This window comes from Epinephelus lanceolatus, chromosome 1 (assembly GCF_041903045.1).
Source record: "Epinephelus lanceolatus isolate andai-2023 chromosome 1, ASM4190304v1, whole genome shotgun sequence".
In the NCBI taxonomy this organism is placed as follows: domain Eukaryota; kingdom Metazoa; phylum Chordata; class Actinopteri; order Perciformes; family Serranidae; genus Epinephelus; species Epinephelus lanceolatus.
Window position 1 is genome coordinate 17,581,661 of NC_135734.1, and position 13,139 is coordinate 17,594,799.

Below are 13,139 nucleotides of genomic sequence, written 5' to 3' on the forward strand. Positions count from 1 at the left end.
ATGAAGATGGGGATAGCAGAACCAATGACACACATACACATTTCGTGCACCCAGTGAAATGACACAAACTTTTGGAGGTAAAACAAATGAATACATTTGTTGTATGATGACTGTTTTTTGTGAGTTCCACATTTCAGTGTTTGAAATAGATCATCGAACTTTTAACTTGACCAAAAAAAAAGGTCACGTATTAAACGGGCAAAATGTCCCTAACCCCAAGTCACTGATGTTGGTTCATGATTTTTTTTTTCTTTGAATTTTGGTTAAATGTCATTTTGATTGACATTAAAAAAAAAGTCTTAAATCTAACTCATCTTAAGCTGTAGGAACCCTGTAGACCACCCCATTTTGATCTCATACAGAATAATTATGTGACAATTTTTTTTCATAAACAAACAGTGACAAATACAGTAAATATACTGTACATCTTTTATTCTTCTATGAATATAATACACTGACACTTGACACTGATAGTTGAAAATAGGTCTGCGTTTTTACATCTTAAAGTGCAGTGCAATATGTACAAAGTGAAAGAGACACTTATTAGGTGAGATGCATTCTGGGATGTTTAATCACAGAGGGCAACATACTGCTGCTGCACTGCTCTCTGTGGGCTCTAATATTCAACACTAATACATGTGATGACATCTGATGGAGGAAAGACCTGCTGTGACATCGCTGATTGGGGTGTGACACTTGGAAGTTTTAAGAGCCGCGCAACAGCAGTTCTCATGACTTTCTCAGATTCATGACAAATTTAATTAAAACTAGGAAGCACTCATTTTGATTTTGAGTAATGGTGAAAACTGTAAACACAAACAAAACCTTATTACTTATAAATAATTCAAATTATTACCATTTCATGTTAACATCATCACCGGAGCTGAGCTATCATTTTGTGTTAAAAGTCAATTTAAGCAATCGAGTCAAGTGGTGACAGTCAAATAAAATAAACATCAACAAATACTGAGGAGGCTCTGCTGTGCTTATCTAACATGTTTATAGGATGTGAAATGTTACTGCTCCATGTCATTATCATTCTGCAGAGTTTTCATTGCCAGGCCCCACAGAGTCACACTGGAGATAAACTGGCCCTCAGTGGACCTGTACGACCCACTGTTGGGCCTGCTAGAAGAAGTCAGGGAACTGCAGTGACTGTCTGTGGGAGGAAGGTAGGGCCTCCCCACCGCACCTCTGCCCATCTCCACTGACACATTCCCATTCTCCACGTACGGCCCGTACACAGCCTCCTGAGACAGGTGAGGTTTGGTAAGCTTCATGCGGTCTGTGGCGGTCAGGGCTGCACTTCTGTCCTGGTGGTTGGAGGAGAGGAGGTGATGGGGTACCAGCGAGCGCAGCTCTGGAAGTGGGGTTGGGGTAGAAGCTGGGCTGAGGTGCATGCTGGGAGGTGGAGTCTCTATATGTGGTGTTGGCTGTGGTGGTGAAGGAGTAGGCGGGGAAGGTTTCTCTAAGCCTTCATGGGACATCATGGTGGGGAAATGCTGCTCACTGGTTGCAGCAGGAGGTTTACTGTGGCTGACAGGTTTGGGGAACGAGCCTGCTCCATCTGAGCTGCGAGGTGGGTCAGAGTTGTTGGTGACCTGGCTGTCAGCTGGAGCCCCCTTACAGTGCATGTTGCTGTGTATCCTCAACATGGCACAGCGGGTGAAGCTCTTTCCACAGGCGTTACAGACGTAGGGCTTCTCACCAGTGTGTGACCTTATGTGGCGCTGCAGGTCCCCTGAGCCGACGAAACACTTCCCTACAATGATTAAGAGCACATATTGAGTGTAAAACATTGTACAGACATTAGCTACAGTCTATATTAAATTTAAAATTATTTTTTAAAAAAATTAAGTTTATTGGGTGAGTTTGGTTGCAACCTCTCCTTGGAGGTTAATTTGTTAAGATTAAAAAACAATATTGACCCTACAGCTGGAAATAAACACAAAACATTCAGCAGTTTCACATAGTTCTTATGCTTGGGAAGCCTAGCATTAAAAAAAAAGAAACAGAATGCAATTTTTAGGCAATTCTGAGCAACAAGCAGAAGAATTAGAAGACATTTAGGAATTTAGCAACACAATCTGCCTTTTGCATCAGCTGAGGCTTGAACTCACAACCCCTGAAACTAAGAATCAATTTCTATCTCACTGAGCTAATTAGTCAGTGACAATTCATGTGTAGCTTCACAAATTGACTAAGCCAGACGTGCAGGTTTAGCAGCCGTCCACGCATGGAAATGCAGATTTCAAACCACTGTAAAAAAATTCAGTTATCGAAACAAAAATCTGAAAATACACATATTGCATCTAGACAGCATGGAGATGTTGGTAATTTGTTTGTGACAATGATCGATTTGCTTCATAAGTGAAAAACTGATGTTTAAAATTGCCATTTTTTCATTGACTCCAATTGTTCACATTAGAGCAAAATTCAAAATGCTGTCAAAAATTCAGTTTTTGAGATAAAATTCTGAAATTTGCCACACATCATCTACCATGATGCTAGAATTTTGTCATTTTTTTCATGAATATTGAAGATTTATTTAGCAAGAATTTGCATGTATATGTTTACAGTCAAACATTTTGATGCACTGTAGGCTCAATTTTTGATAAATCAAAAATCTGAGAAACGTAGTTTGTGTATGACAGTCTGAAGATGCTCTGTAGCAAGTTTGGTGTCAATTGAGCAAAAATTGTGGGAGGAGATAGGTTTAAGAAGTTTTACAGTTTTTGAAAAAAACAGTGATGAACTTCATAATTTTTAATAGGTTTAAATGTACAAAAGTTTCTTCAGTATTGGGGCTACAGTTTGATGAAAGTTGTGAAGTTGTAGCACGTATGGTTGATTTGTTATGAATTTTCAAAAAAAAAAAATTCAGACGCTTGCTGTAGCGCCACCATCAGGACTATTGGCTTGAGTTTACAGCTGAGGATATCTGGCATGAGACTGGACCTTTGTGCAAAGTTTGGTGAGTTTTCACCCATGGGAAGTATGATTTCTTCGGAAGAAGAAAGAAGAAAGAAGAAGAATACTTAGGATTACAATAGTGTCCTGGGAGTAGGGCTGCAACTAACCATTATTTTCATTGTCGACTAATCTGTCGATTATTTCTTCGATTAGTCGATCATTTTATTGAAAAATGTGTTAAAATGTGTTAAAATGTCGGCCTGTCTCTCCCAAACCCCAAAATTATGTCATCTAATGTCTTGTTTTGTACGTCAAAGGGTTTTAGTTCACCGTCATGGGAGAGTGTGCAAAGATGCCAATATTTGAGCGTAAGAAGCTGCAATAAGAGTATTTTGGGGTACTTTTATAGTTTTTCTATGAAAAATGACTCAAACTGATTAGTCGACTACTAAAATAGTCACCTATTATTTTAGTAGTCGATTAGTCATCGATTAGTCGACTAATCGTGGCAGCCCTACCTGGCAGCTTAGCTGCCCAGACCCTAATTAGCAGTCAAACTTGCTGATATAGTGTGATACCTAAAGAAGTTTAATCATGCTACAGACAGGCCCATCATGTGTATTTAAAGCTACAGAAACTGGATTCCTCACAACTGAGAAGCTGGAATCATCAAATGTTAAACATTTTTGGTTTCAAAAAGTAACTTATCAAAAGTGTTGCCAATTAATTTTCTATTGCCTAATTTTTTCAGTCCTAAAATAGTGTTTTATGGGGCGTCGGTGGCTTAGTGGTAGAGCAGGCGCCCCATGTACAAGGCTGTTGCCGCAGTGGCCCGGGTTTGAATCCAGCCTGTGGCCCTTTGCTGCATGTCACCCCCCCTTCTCTCTCTCCCCCTTTCACGCTTACCTGTCCTCTCCATTAAAGGCAAAATGCCCAAAAAAATATCTTTAAAAAAAAAATTGTGTTTTATACAACTACAACTAATAATATTTCCAACACAACAGAGATTGTATCTTACCGCAGGTGGCACAGCTGTGTGGTTTTTCCCCAGCATGGCGGGCCTTGTGCTTCACAAGCTTTCTGTGCGTGTTGAAGGATTTTCCACACTGGTCACATGTCAGTGTCTTGTCTGTGGCATGAGCCCTCTTGTGCTCCTTGAGATTACTCAAGTTGTTAAATCCTGAATGACAAGACGAGTACAGTGAATGAAGCACGGGTCTTTTAAACACAAAGTGCATTACAATTTTCCAGCTGGCTCTGTGCACTAAGCAGCTCACAATACTGTCAATTATTTGTAACAGCTTCACTCAAGAATGAGACTATTAGCTAAGAATGAAGGATTAAGTTAGTAATTAAGAGCAGTCATTCACCTCGACCACATATGTCACACAGGTGTGGCTTCTCTCCTGTGTGGACCACTTTGTGACGATGGACATCCCCTGATGCAGTGAAGCTGGAAAACACAGATGAATATTCAATTTATAGACAACTGTAGGGACTGTTAGGGCTGTGTCATATGAGGAAAATATCACAAAGCCTAAACTCAGGTATTATCCATTCTTGAGAATTGGGACAAGTCATATCCTGCCAAAAAATGATAAAATCATAATTTATCAACACACTAATTACATGTCTGGGGTAAAGCATTATTTTTAAAGGATTTGTGTATATGAAATAATATGATTTATGAAGTACTTTGATCTGCTTTCATTTCTTTTAACTTCTAAACTTGCCCTGTGGCAGAAAACAGCCTCGTCCCAGACAAGAATTAACAACTTCAAACGATTACAAAATGTGTTCAAAACCTTCAAAATCTAAAACTAACAGTGTGTAAAATGTAGTTTAAGTATTGCTATATTCATCTTTGTTTGAAAATAGATTTTTTTATGAAAATGTAAGAACAACATTTAATCTGGCGTATAAAGGAGTCAGTTATATCACAACGATTCCTGTCTCACTTCCTGGTTTTCAAAAAATGCAGGAATGCTGCTCAAGTTCCAGTAAGCTCTCTCTTCTATTTATTTATTTTATAAATTCATTAAATAATATTGCTATCAGGTGTGTCTCAATCATAGCATGTCAGCTGTTGCCCTTCTAAATCAAAATAACTGTGCTTTAAAAATTAGTATTTTGATTGGCATTAAGCAAAGTCTTGGCAACTTTGAAAAATAAAATGACTGCTGTGATACAACTTTTTGTCAAATCTGTAAGACATCAACTCCATCAAATCTTACCACCGACATCCATCGCGTATGTTCGTCAAGAAAAAAATAAATCACTGGGAGGTTGGCCCATTACAAGGTTTGTTAGGTAGTTGAGACTTTGATCTTATAGAACATCTTTTCCCAGCCTAACTGAAGAGTAAAAAAAAAAAAAAGTAAGGTTTTGTCCCTATTCTCAAGAATGAGTTATAAACCATCGTTCCAAGTTCTTTTATGTCTAAAGGCAGTATTATATAAAAGAGACATTATATTGGCACATCTAAAATCATGGTATATTACCAAGTTTTTGGTAATTAATTTGTAGTAATTAGTAGTAACTAGGAAAGGCTAGTTAGTAATTAGTAAAGGCAGACCCACTAACTGACAAAATATATCTGTACATGAAATACACATGAAATATAACACATGAAAGGTTCCCTCACCTTTTACCACATAATTCACAGATGTATGGTTTCTCTCCAGAATGTCTCCGCAAATGTGTCTGTAAATTTCCAGCCTGTAAAACATCATCAGTTAGATATCTCAATTTATTTTTTTCATCAGGAGAAACTGTGGCTTGTAATCCGAACAGTACGAGAGACGATACCTGTGAGAAGTTTCTCCCACAAACGTTACACTGAAAGGGCTTCTCACCTGCAACAACAAAAATGTAGGTTTGAGTCTGAAATATTATTACTGTATTACAGGAACATGTTATTGTATATGATGTGTGATTATAAGGAAATAACGAACAGTACCGGTATGTGAGCGTTTGTGCATCTCCAGGTTGCTGGGGTGTTTGAAGACCTTCCCACACACATCACAACAATACTGCTTGCTTCCTGTCTGCTGCTGTGGCTCTGGTGCGGTTTTCAGATTTTGCTCTTCTTGGTTCACAGGTGGAGGACTGGGAAGTTGTGTATCTGTTGCCGTCTCTGTAACCTGCTCCCTGTCTGCGTTAAGGTCCTCAACAGGAGCCTCTGGAGCTTCAGTCTGGACCACAGACTCTTCTCGATGACTCTCTTTGGGACAGCTGAGGACAGGGTCAGTGACTGACTCAGCAAACATCTCCTCCAAAGCCTTCTGAGACCGGAGGTAGTTGTATTTCTTCAAGTACACAGCCTTCTTTGGGCGCACTGGCTTGTTGAGCATGGAGTCTGCTGAGTTGGAGTTGGGGGTGTTTAAATTATCTGAGGGTGTTAAAGAGGAGACAGAGTTCTTTTCAACTGCTACAGACGTACAGGGAGGATTGGGCTGAACTGTGTTTCCCGAGCATACAGGAGTGTGGCTGCCTCCCTGGCTGACCCCAAGCGGACACTGCTGCTCTCCCACCTGAACCAAAGGGCCTGGGCCTTGATTTAAGGCTGCACTATTAGTCTGGAGTGCACTTTGTTTGAAGTACTGCTTACTGTAGAAGTTACGGAGCTTGTAGCCGTGGACAAGCTGTTTTTCTGTCGGCGCCTGAGTGCTGCTAGATGTGTCGCAGTTTGAGCTGCTATTAGGCACCGAAACAGGCATCCTTTTGGTGTGGTCCATGTCGCTGCTGAAGCCAGGCCTCTGGGTCTCAGAGGGACAGTGGAGGTCAACATCATGAGGAAGACTGCTCCCCAAGAGGCAGTCGTGCTCAGAGCTCAGCATGCCCGGAAGAGAAAATGTCGGGATTTCCACTGGGGGAGGACAAGGCTTGAGGAAAGCATTGCACATGCTCTGAACATTTGGAACCTGCAAACACTGAGCAATGTCCAGGAGTGCTTGAACATTATCTTGGTTGATATCAAGATGGGAGGTGTACATGTAGTCCAATATTTGACCGATGCCGCCGACATCCTGGATGACCAAGTTGAACACCTCGTTCTTCTGACTGGGGGAGTTTTGGAATAAAGACCTGAAACAGCAGCGTATGATTATTTAGCTAAGTGATAAGGATAGAAATATGCCACTAACTTACTGAGTGTGTTTACATGGACATGAATAACCCATTTATGATTATGTTTTTAGAGCATGTAAACAACATATTCTGTTGAGAGAAACTCTGGGAATATAAATAACCAATTTTCTCTGTGCTCATGTAAAAACCATATCCTGAATATGATCACAACCAGGATAAGCCTCATAAATGGGTTCCTCATGTCCATTTAATAGTGATGTCACATATATAAAGACACAAAGGCACCTGAAATAGGAGCTGAAAGCTGCCAGGACATTTTTGTGGGCTTTGAAGCAGACACCTTTGACCACCAGCATGCAGTCACAGAGCAGACCCTGAATCCTCTGCTCCTGCAGCTGCTGCAGGAGGTAGGAGCTGTGGCTGGACAGGGTGTCCATGTTCACTCAGCTGATGGACCAGTCTGCTCCAACTACTCCATCTAAAAGCTGGCCAAGGGGACACATGTCAAAAACAACAAATCTCTCAGTAAGGAGATATTAATTATTCCTATGGTTAGCTAGTCGTTGAAATGCAAACAGCTTAAAAGCGGTGTAAGCCAGTGCTGGTAACAAATGGTATATTCACACAGACAATTCAACAACCGCGCAGAATCCGGTGTGTCTGTGCAACGAGACCACCCAAGCAAAAATTGGGACGAAACCCGCTAACATGCTAACTCCTAAGCTATGCTAACCGACCACAGCGGTGAGTGGTGTGAATCGATGTTTCACCAAATCACTCAATTATTCAATTTACAACCAGGAAAAGTGCCAAATATTGTTAGTTCAGTAAAGATAAGTCCAAACCTACATCTGAGGAGTCCACCTTTTATTTGGATGATGGGTCACTTTCCGAATGTAACAACGTGACGTCACTTCCTGGTACGACCGGTATTTCGCGCTGCTTTAAACATGAAACAAATAACGTGACTATTTCGACACTTCAAAAACGGTGACAGTGTAATATATTTCGACGTGTCACAGTGGTTTTTTTAGTTGCCATTTAGGTTGTGAATAGCACTAAAAACTTTGTTCAACACCCGTTTCCACCCTGACCGGAACTTCTTTCTGAGTGCGTTTTTACTCGGAGGACTTTCAATGTAGCAACCGTGTGTTAGTGTGGTCACGTGTGTTTTGAAAAGTTTAAGCGACTGGAACCGAGCAGGGGGCACGTTGCGTGTAAATTGCAGCGTACGACATTTATATGCTTTAATAAACCCTCTGTTACTTAAGTCATTGTTTTATTTAAACACTTGCTAGCTTTGGGTGGCATTAGCTAACGTTAGCTTATTTTAGCTAGCATTTGCTCCCGCTTCATTTCGTTCTAACGTATAACTGTTACGTTGGTATCAGTGGTGGTAGTAACGGTATCTCTATTAGTAGATCCGGTTGAATCAAAGTTATCATTACGGCTTAGTGAAAGCAAAATGGTGTTTTTCACCTGCAACGGCTGTGGTGAATCCCTGAAGAAAGCTCAGGTTGATAAACACGTGAACATATGCCGGGGCTGCCAGGTCCTGTCCTGCATCGACTGTGGAAAAGACTTCTGGTAATTACCGAGTGTCTCAGTGTTGTCTCAACATCTGTTTACTCTAGTTAATGTTTGCTTGATATTTAACCACTCTGTGTGTGTGCAATTGTGCCTCTCTGTGCATGTTGAACAGGGGCGATGACTACAAGGACCACATCAAATGCATCAGTGAAGATCAGAAGTATGGAGGCAAAGGTTACGAGGCCAAGGCAAACAAAGGAGATGTGAAACAGCAGCAGTGGATCCAGGTAAAACCCAGAGAATGATGCCCATTACTGTCAATGTTCTGTGTGTGTTTAAAGAAATAGTTTTTGGTTTTCAACTTATTGATTCCTTTCCTGAAGAGAGTCCACGACGCCATGAACAAACCTGGAGTCAGTGCAAAACTAAAAGATGTGCTCCAACAAGTCAGCTCCTATGACAATGTACCGAGAAAGAAGGCCAAGTTTCAGGTCGGTGTTACTTCAGTCTTTACCAACCATTTAATGTATGTGATGAACAGTGTGTGTGTGTGTGCATGAGGTAATCAATATCAATTTTTGGTATTTTCCTCAGAATTGGATGAGAAACAGTCTTAAAATAGCCAACACGAGTCTTCATGATGAAGTGTGGGAGGTCCTGTCTGCAGCTGACAAAGTAAGTCACTTAGCCTAATAGTTACTGTTATTGTTTGACTGTTTTCCTGTGCATCTAAGTCATTGTCAGCATAGATTAAGGTGGAAAATGAGATTTAGTTTGTACAGTTTAAATCCAAAGTAATGAAATTCAACAGTTAGCAGCTTCCAGTGATACTGAAGTACACTTGAAACACATTACAGAGGTTTATTTTACCCAGTTAATATTATATCTAGGTTATCCTTTATGTGGTTTTCCTTTTGCTGTCTGGTTTTAATAAATTCTGTCATCTTAAGGAAAGACAAAAATATGTTTCCCACGTCTTTCATATCCCAACTGACTCTCATTACCCACCCACAATCTGACAGGTTCCTGAGGCCCCCCAGCAGACCAGTGAACCTAAACAGGCTGTGGCTGAAGCGGATGCTACTGAAAATGAAAAGCAGAACGGCCATCCAGATGTTGAGAAAAAGAAACTGAACAAACGGGAGCGCAAAGAGGCCCGTCAACAGAAGAATGGGAAGGCTCTGAAAGGCACTGAAAAGACAGCTGCTCAGGAGCCAGAAGAGGGCAAAAAGAAAAAGAAGGACAGGAAGAGAAAACGCGCCTCTGAGGAGGACGAAGATGAAGAGCAGGACGGTGCTGAAAAAAAGACATCCAGCAAGAAAACAAAGACAGGTAAGGCATTTTCTAAAGAGATGCTGTTTTATTTCCATGTATTGCTCTTAGTAGTGCTGCAACTTTGTGTCTTTTAATGAACACTGATATGACAATGTGGAATGGCTAAATGTTTGACTCAGCAGCTTGCACATTTTGTTTGGCCACCGAATCTTGAAAGAAATGTAAATTATTGATATTAGAAAGATTAGTGCAAGTGCTCAAATACACTGAGAACATCTGTTTTTTTGCAGTGTTCTATTATGTCCTTGTGTTTGAAAGTATACTCTTTATAATTGACAATCTTTTTATTGTATTATATAATTTTGTTAATTATGTTAGTATTAAGTTAACTATATAACTGTTATATCTTCTTTCTTTTAGCTGAACAAGAAGCAGAGGCTGCTGACACATCAGAGGAGACTCAGGATCAAGAAGTTCCCAAAGGTATTATGTGGTTCCAGGCATGACTTTGCTCATCTTTTAGAAAATAAATGGTGGTGTAAAAGAATAAAGCCACCAGGGGTCAGTGTTGCTTGTTTTGTTGACAGTGAGGAACTGAACCTCAGTGAATATTCACCCTGTACTGAGAGCTAATTTATGTTTCTGATTAACTTGCAGGCAAATTCAACTGGAAGGGAAACATCAAGGCGGTACTGAGAGAAGCAGATGACCAGGAACTGTCAGTAAAGAAACTCAGGAAGAAGGTGAGGCATGGACTGTGTTTATTACTCTGTGGACATGAGTCTGTAGTTCTTTGTTTGTACAACATGTGACTTCACCCAGCAAGTTGTTCTTGTAAATATTATGTGATAATTAGAGTTGTCTTTTGCTTAAAGGTAACCTCAGTATTTTTCAACCTGGAAATTATTTTCCTGTGTTTTTGTGTCTAAGTGACATGTAGCGACTGAGAGTTGAGAGGCTGAGGCTGGGCGTGGTTAACTTGTCTGACAGGCCAACAAAAGATTTGCTGAGATCCAAAAATGTGTTAAATAAACTTATCAGTGAAAGGGAATCAACTTATGATAACGTGCACAAACTTATAACTAAGATGATCACAGCGAACAAAGAAAAGTGCGGTTCAACAAAAAAATACAACGACCCACTCACCCTTTGTCTCCAACAAAAAAAACCACACGTGAACATGAGATGTTCATGAAGATTATGAGTGTCACTGACCATATCCATGTGACCTGACTCTCCCAATAACCACAATTACAAAAAATAACAAATAAGAAAATCCCAAAACACCCACAAAAAACTTTGAACAATACAAAAATATAAAGCATACCAAAACTAGTTCATCCCACTAATCTTACAAAACCCATTCCTTTCTAAATTAAATATAGCTCCTACATGACCAATAGGAACAACGATTTTTGTAACTGGTTGAGAAATAAATGAGAGGGCTGCAGCTAGCAGCGGTGAAACAAGCTCCAAGGTAAACACTCAGGACATTTGTGCCTCGTCAATTTACACCCACTGAAAGTGACTGTTTTTCCTCTGACGGGCTCAGATTGTTATAAGTGTCTGACAGTGTTAGAGAGAGGACCCTACACACTCACTCTTTTACAAAAGGTCTGTCTCTGTAGGGATCCTTTCCATGATTCTGTCAAACACTTCAAATAAAAGTCTGAGCCTATCAGTGGCAAAAACAAGAATTTGACAGTGCACAAATGCCCCAGAATGGTCACATTGCAGCCTGTATGACAGCTGCTAGCTGCAGAAAATTCAGAATTTGTTGTTTCCATCAGTCACTCAGACATTAAAAACTTGGGAAAACAGGGTCCAGATTGAAAAATACTGAAGTTACCTTTGAATATGCTGTTAAGAGCTTGTTCCTCTTTACAGGTTTTGGCGGCGTACTACTCTTTCTATGGTGATGGAAATTTTAGAAAGGAGGAGGAGGTGCTTGCACTTTTCAACAAGAAGATCAACAACAATCCCAAATTTAGAGTCTTGAAAGACAGAGTTAGACTTGTAAAGTAGACCTGTTTATCTCCCCTGTCTGGCATGAAATGTATGTTGCTCATAGACTTTTAAAATTTACGTTTGTCTGCCGTCCTCACTTGGATGTTTTTGTACAGCTGACCTAATCTCAAAGATTAAATAATTTTATAACTGAGTTATGTGTCCTGTTTCCAGTCTGTAGTTTCACTGATTGCAGTGACCTAGTCGGCAGCACGAGGAAGACTTTGTACAAATTGCCTTAGAACGTGTCAGCGTTGTTTAATGTATGAAATGACAATTGTGACGGACGGCTGCTCTGTTCCACATTCCAAGCCCACGGTAAGGCTGGGAAATGGCACCTTATCTGTGGGATTGGATGTTGGAGTGGGGGAAGGGAAACGGGAGAGGTGCACCTGAGGTGAATTTGACTCTCACACGGGACGACGCTAATGCACATTCCTCGGCACCCCGAACGGGGTTCACTTGGCCAGGGACACAGAAGCTCCATAGAAGCAAGACGCTTGGTGTCAGCCTCAGGTGAAGTTTTAATGCTGTCTGATTTTTCCACCGCTAGAATGAGCAGCCCCTTTACCCTGTACACACACACTCACACACTCACAGGAGGAGCTACAGGAGGAAATCTGCCCAGCTTTATGAAGCTCTGCTAATCCCAGCAGGTTTAACACTGATGCTCATTCATCACACTGCTTACCTGTAATTGTATATTGCATACTTTGGGTTAGTCAAGCTGTTACTCAAGTTTGCTAGTATTAAAATAGTGTTTTCTTGTTCGCAGTGGGACTTGATATTGCTTAATGCTTGTGTTTTAATCCAGACCCCACAGGATACTCCAGGAGAACTGAAACTAAACCTGTTTTTACTGTTGCAAAACAAATCTGAGGACAAAACTTTGTTACTGCTATTTGATATGGCAGGATTAAGTGTGTGGCCATATGGTTTTATATGGGGCAGTTTCATCCCTGAACTGTGGTCTTAATGGCAGAAGAATTTGCCATTTCTAAAAGGACGAAAAACCTCTGTTCTCTTACACATGAAAACTTGCACTCCTAAGTGATAAAAAACATTTTTGCTTATTTCAGTAGACTCAGGGGTTTTGCCAAAAGTGTGGGCTTGAGTCACATGACTTGGACTCAAGTCAGACTTGAGTCACAATTTTTATTTTTATTTTTATTTTTATTTTTTAGACTCAGAGAAGACAAAGAAGATGACGTGTGACTTTTCCTTTACTTGAGTCTTGTGACTTGAAAGTACTTGATATTTTCCCCCAAACCCAAAGATAAAAAAAATGTTATTTAAAAAAAAGTGCCACTAATCATTTTATTTCC

At 40.4% G+C, this 13,139-nt stretch overlaps 2 protein-coding genes across 4 annotated transcripts; one reads left to right on the plus strand and one right to left on the minus strand.

The window, feature by feature from the left end:
* Window positions 1–411: 411 nt before the first annotated feature.
* Window positions 412–7,909, minus strand: zbtb49 (zinc finger and BTB domain containing 49). Of its 3 annotated transcripts, none has more exons than XM_033625857.2 (8): window positions 7,852–7,909; window positions 7,288–7,487; window positions 5,873–6,999; window positions 5,722–5,768; window positions 5,558–5,631; window positions 4,284–4,366; window positions 3,932–4,093; window positions 412–1,762 (listed from the first exon to the last, which is right to left on the minus strand). In XM_033625857.2, exons 2-8 carry the CDS (start codon window positions 7,437–7,439, stop codon window positions 1,017–1,019), a joined length of 2,391 nt encoding a protein of 796 aa, XP_033481748.1. In that variant the 5' UTR covers window positions 7,440–7,487; window positions 7,852–7,909; the 3' UTR covers window positions 412–1,016. The 3 variants fall into 3 exon arrangements, with proteins under 3 accessions (XP_033481748.1, XP_078022672.1, XP_033481749.1); XM_078166546.1 differs by having other exon boundaries at window positions 7,848–7,899; XM_033625858.2 differs by lacking the exon at window positions 7,852–7,909 and having other exon boundaries at window positions 7,288–7,777.
* Window positions 7,910–8,167: 258 nt separating this feature from the next.
* lyar (Ly1 antibody reactive homolog (mouse)) lies at window positions 8,168–11,965 on the plus strand. Its single transcript, XM_033626069.2, has 8 exons — window positions 8,168–8,589; window positions 8,705–8,819; window positions 8,916–9,023; window positions 9,127–9,207; window positions 9,555–9,864; window positions 10,228–10,290; window positions 10,465–10,550; window positions 11,695–11,965. The coding sequence occupies exons 1-8, from the start codon at window positions 8,468–8,470 to the stop codon at window positions 11,830–11,832; spliced, it is 1,023 nt and encodes a 340-aa protein (XP_033481960.1). The 5' UTR covers window positions 8,168–8,467; the 3' UTR covers window positions 11,833–11,965.
* Window positions 11,966–13,139: the final 1,174 nt, after the last annotated feature.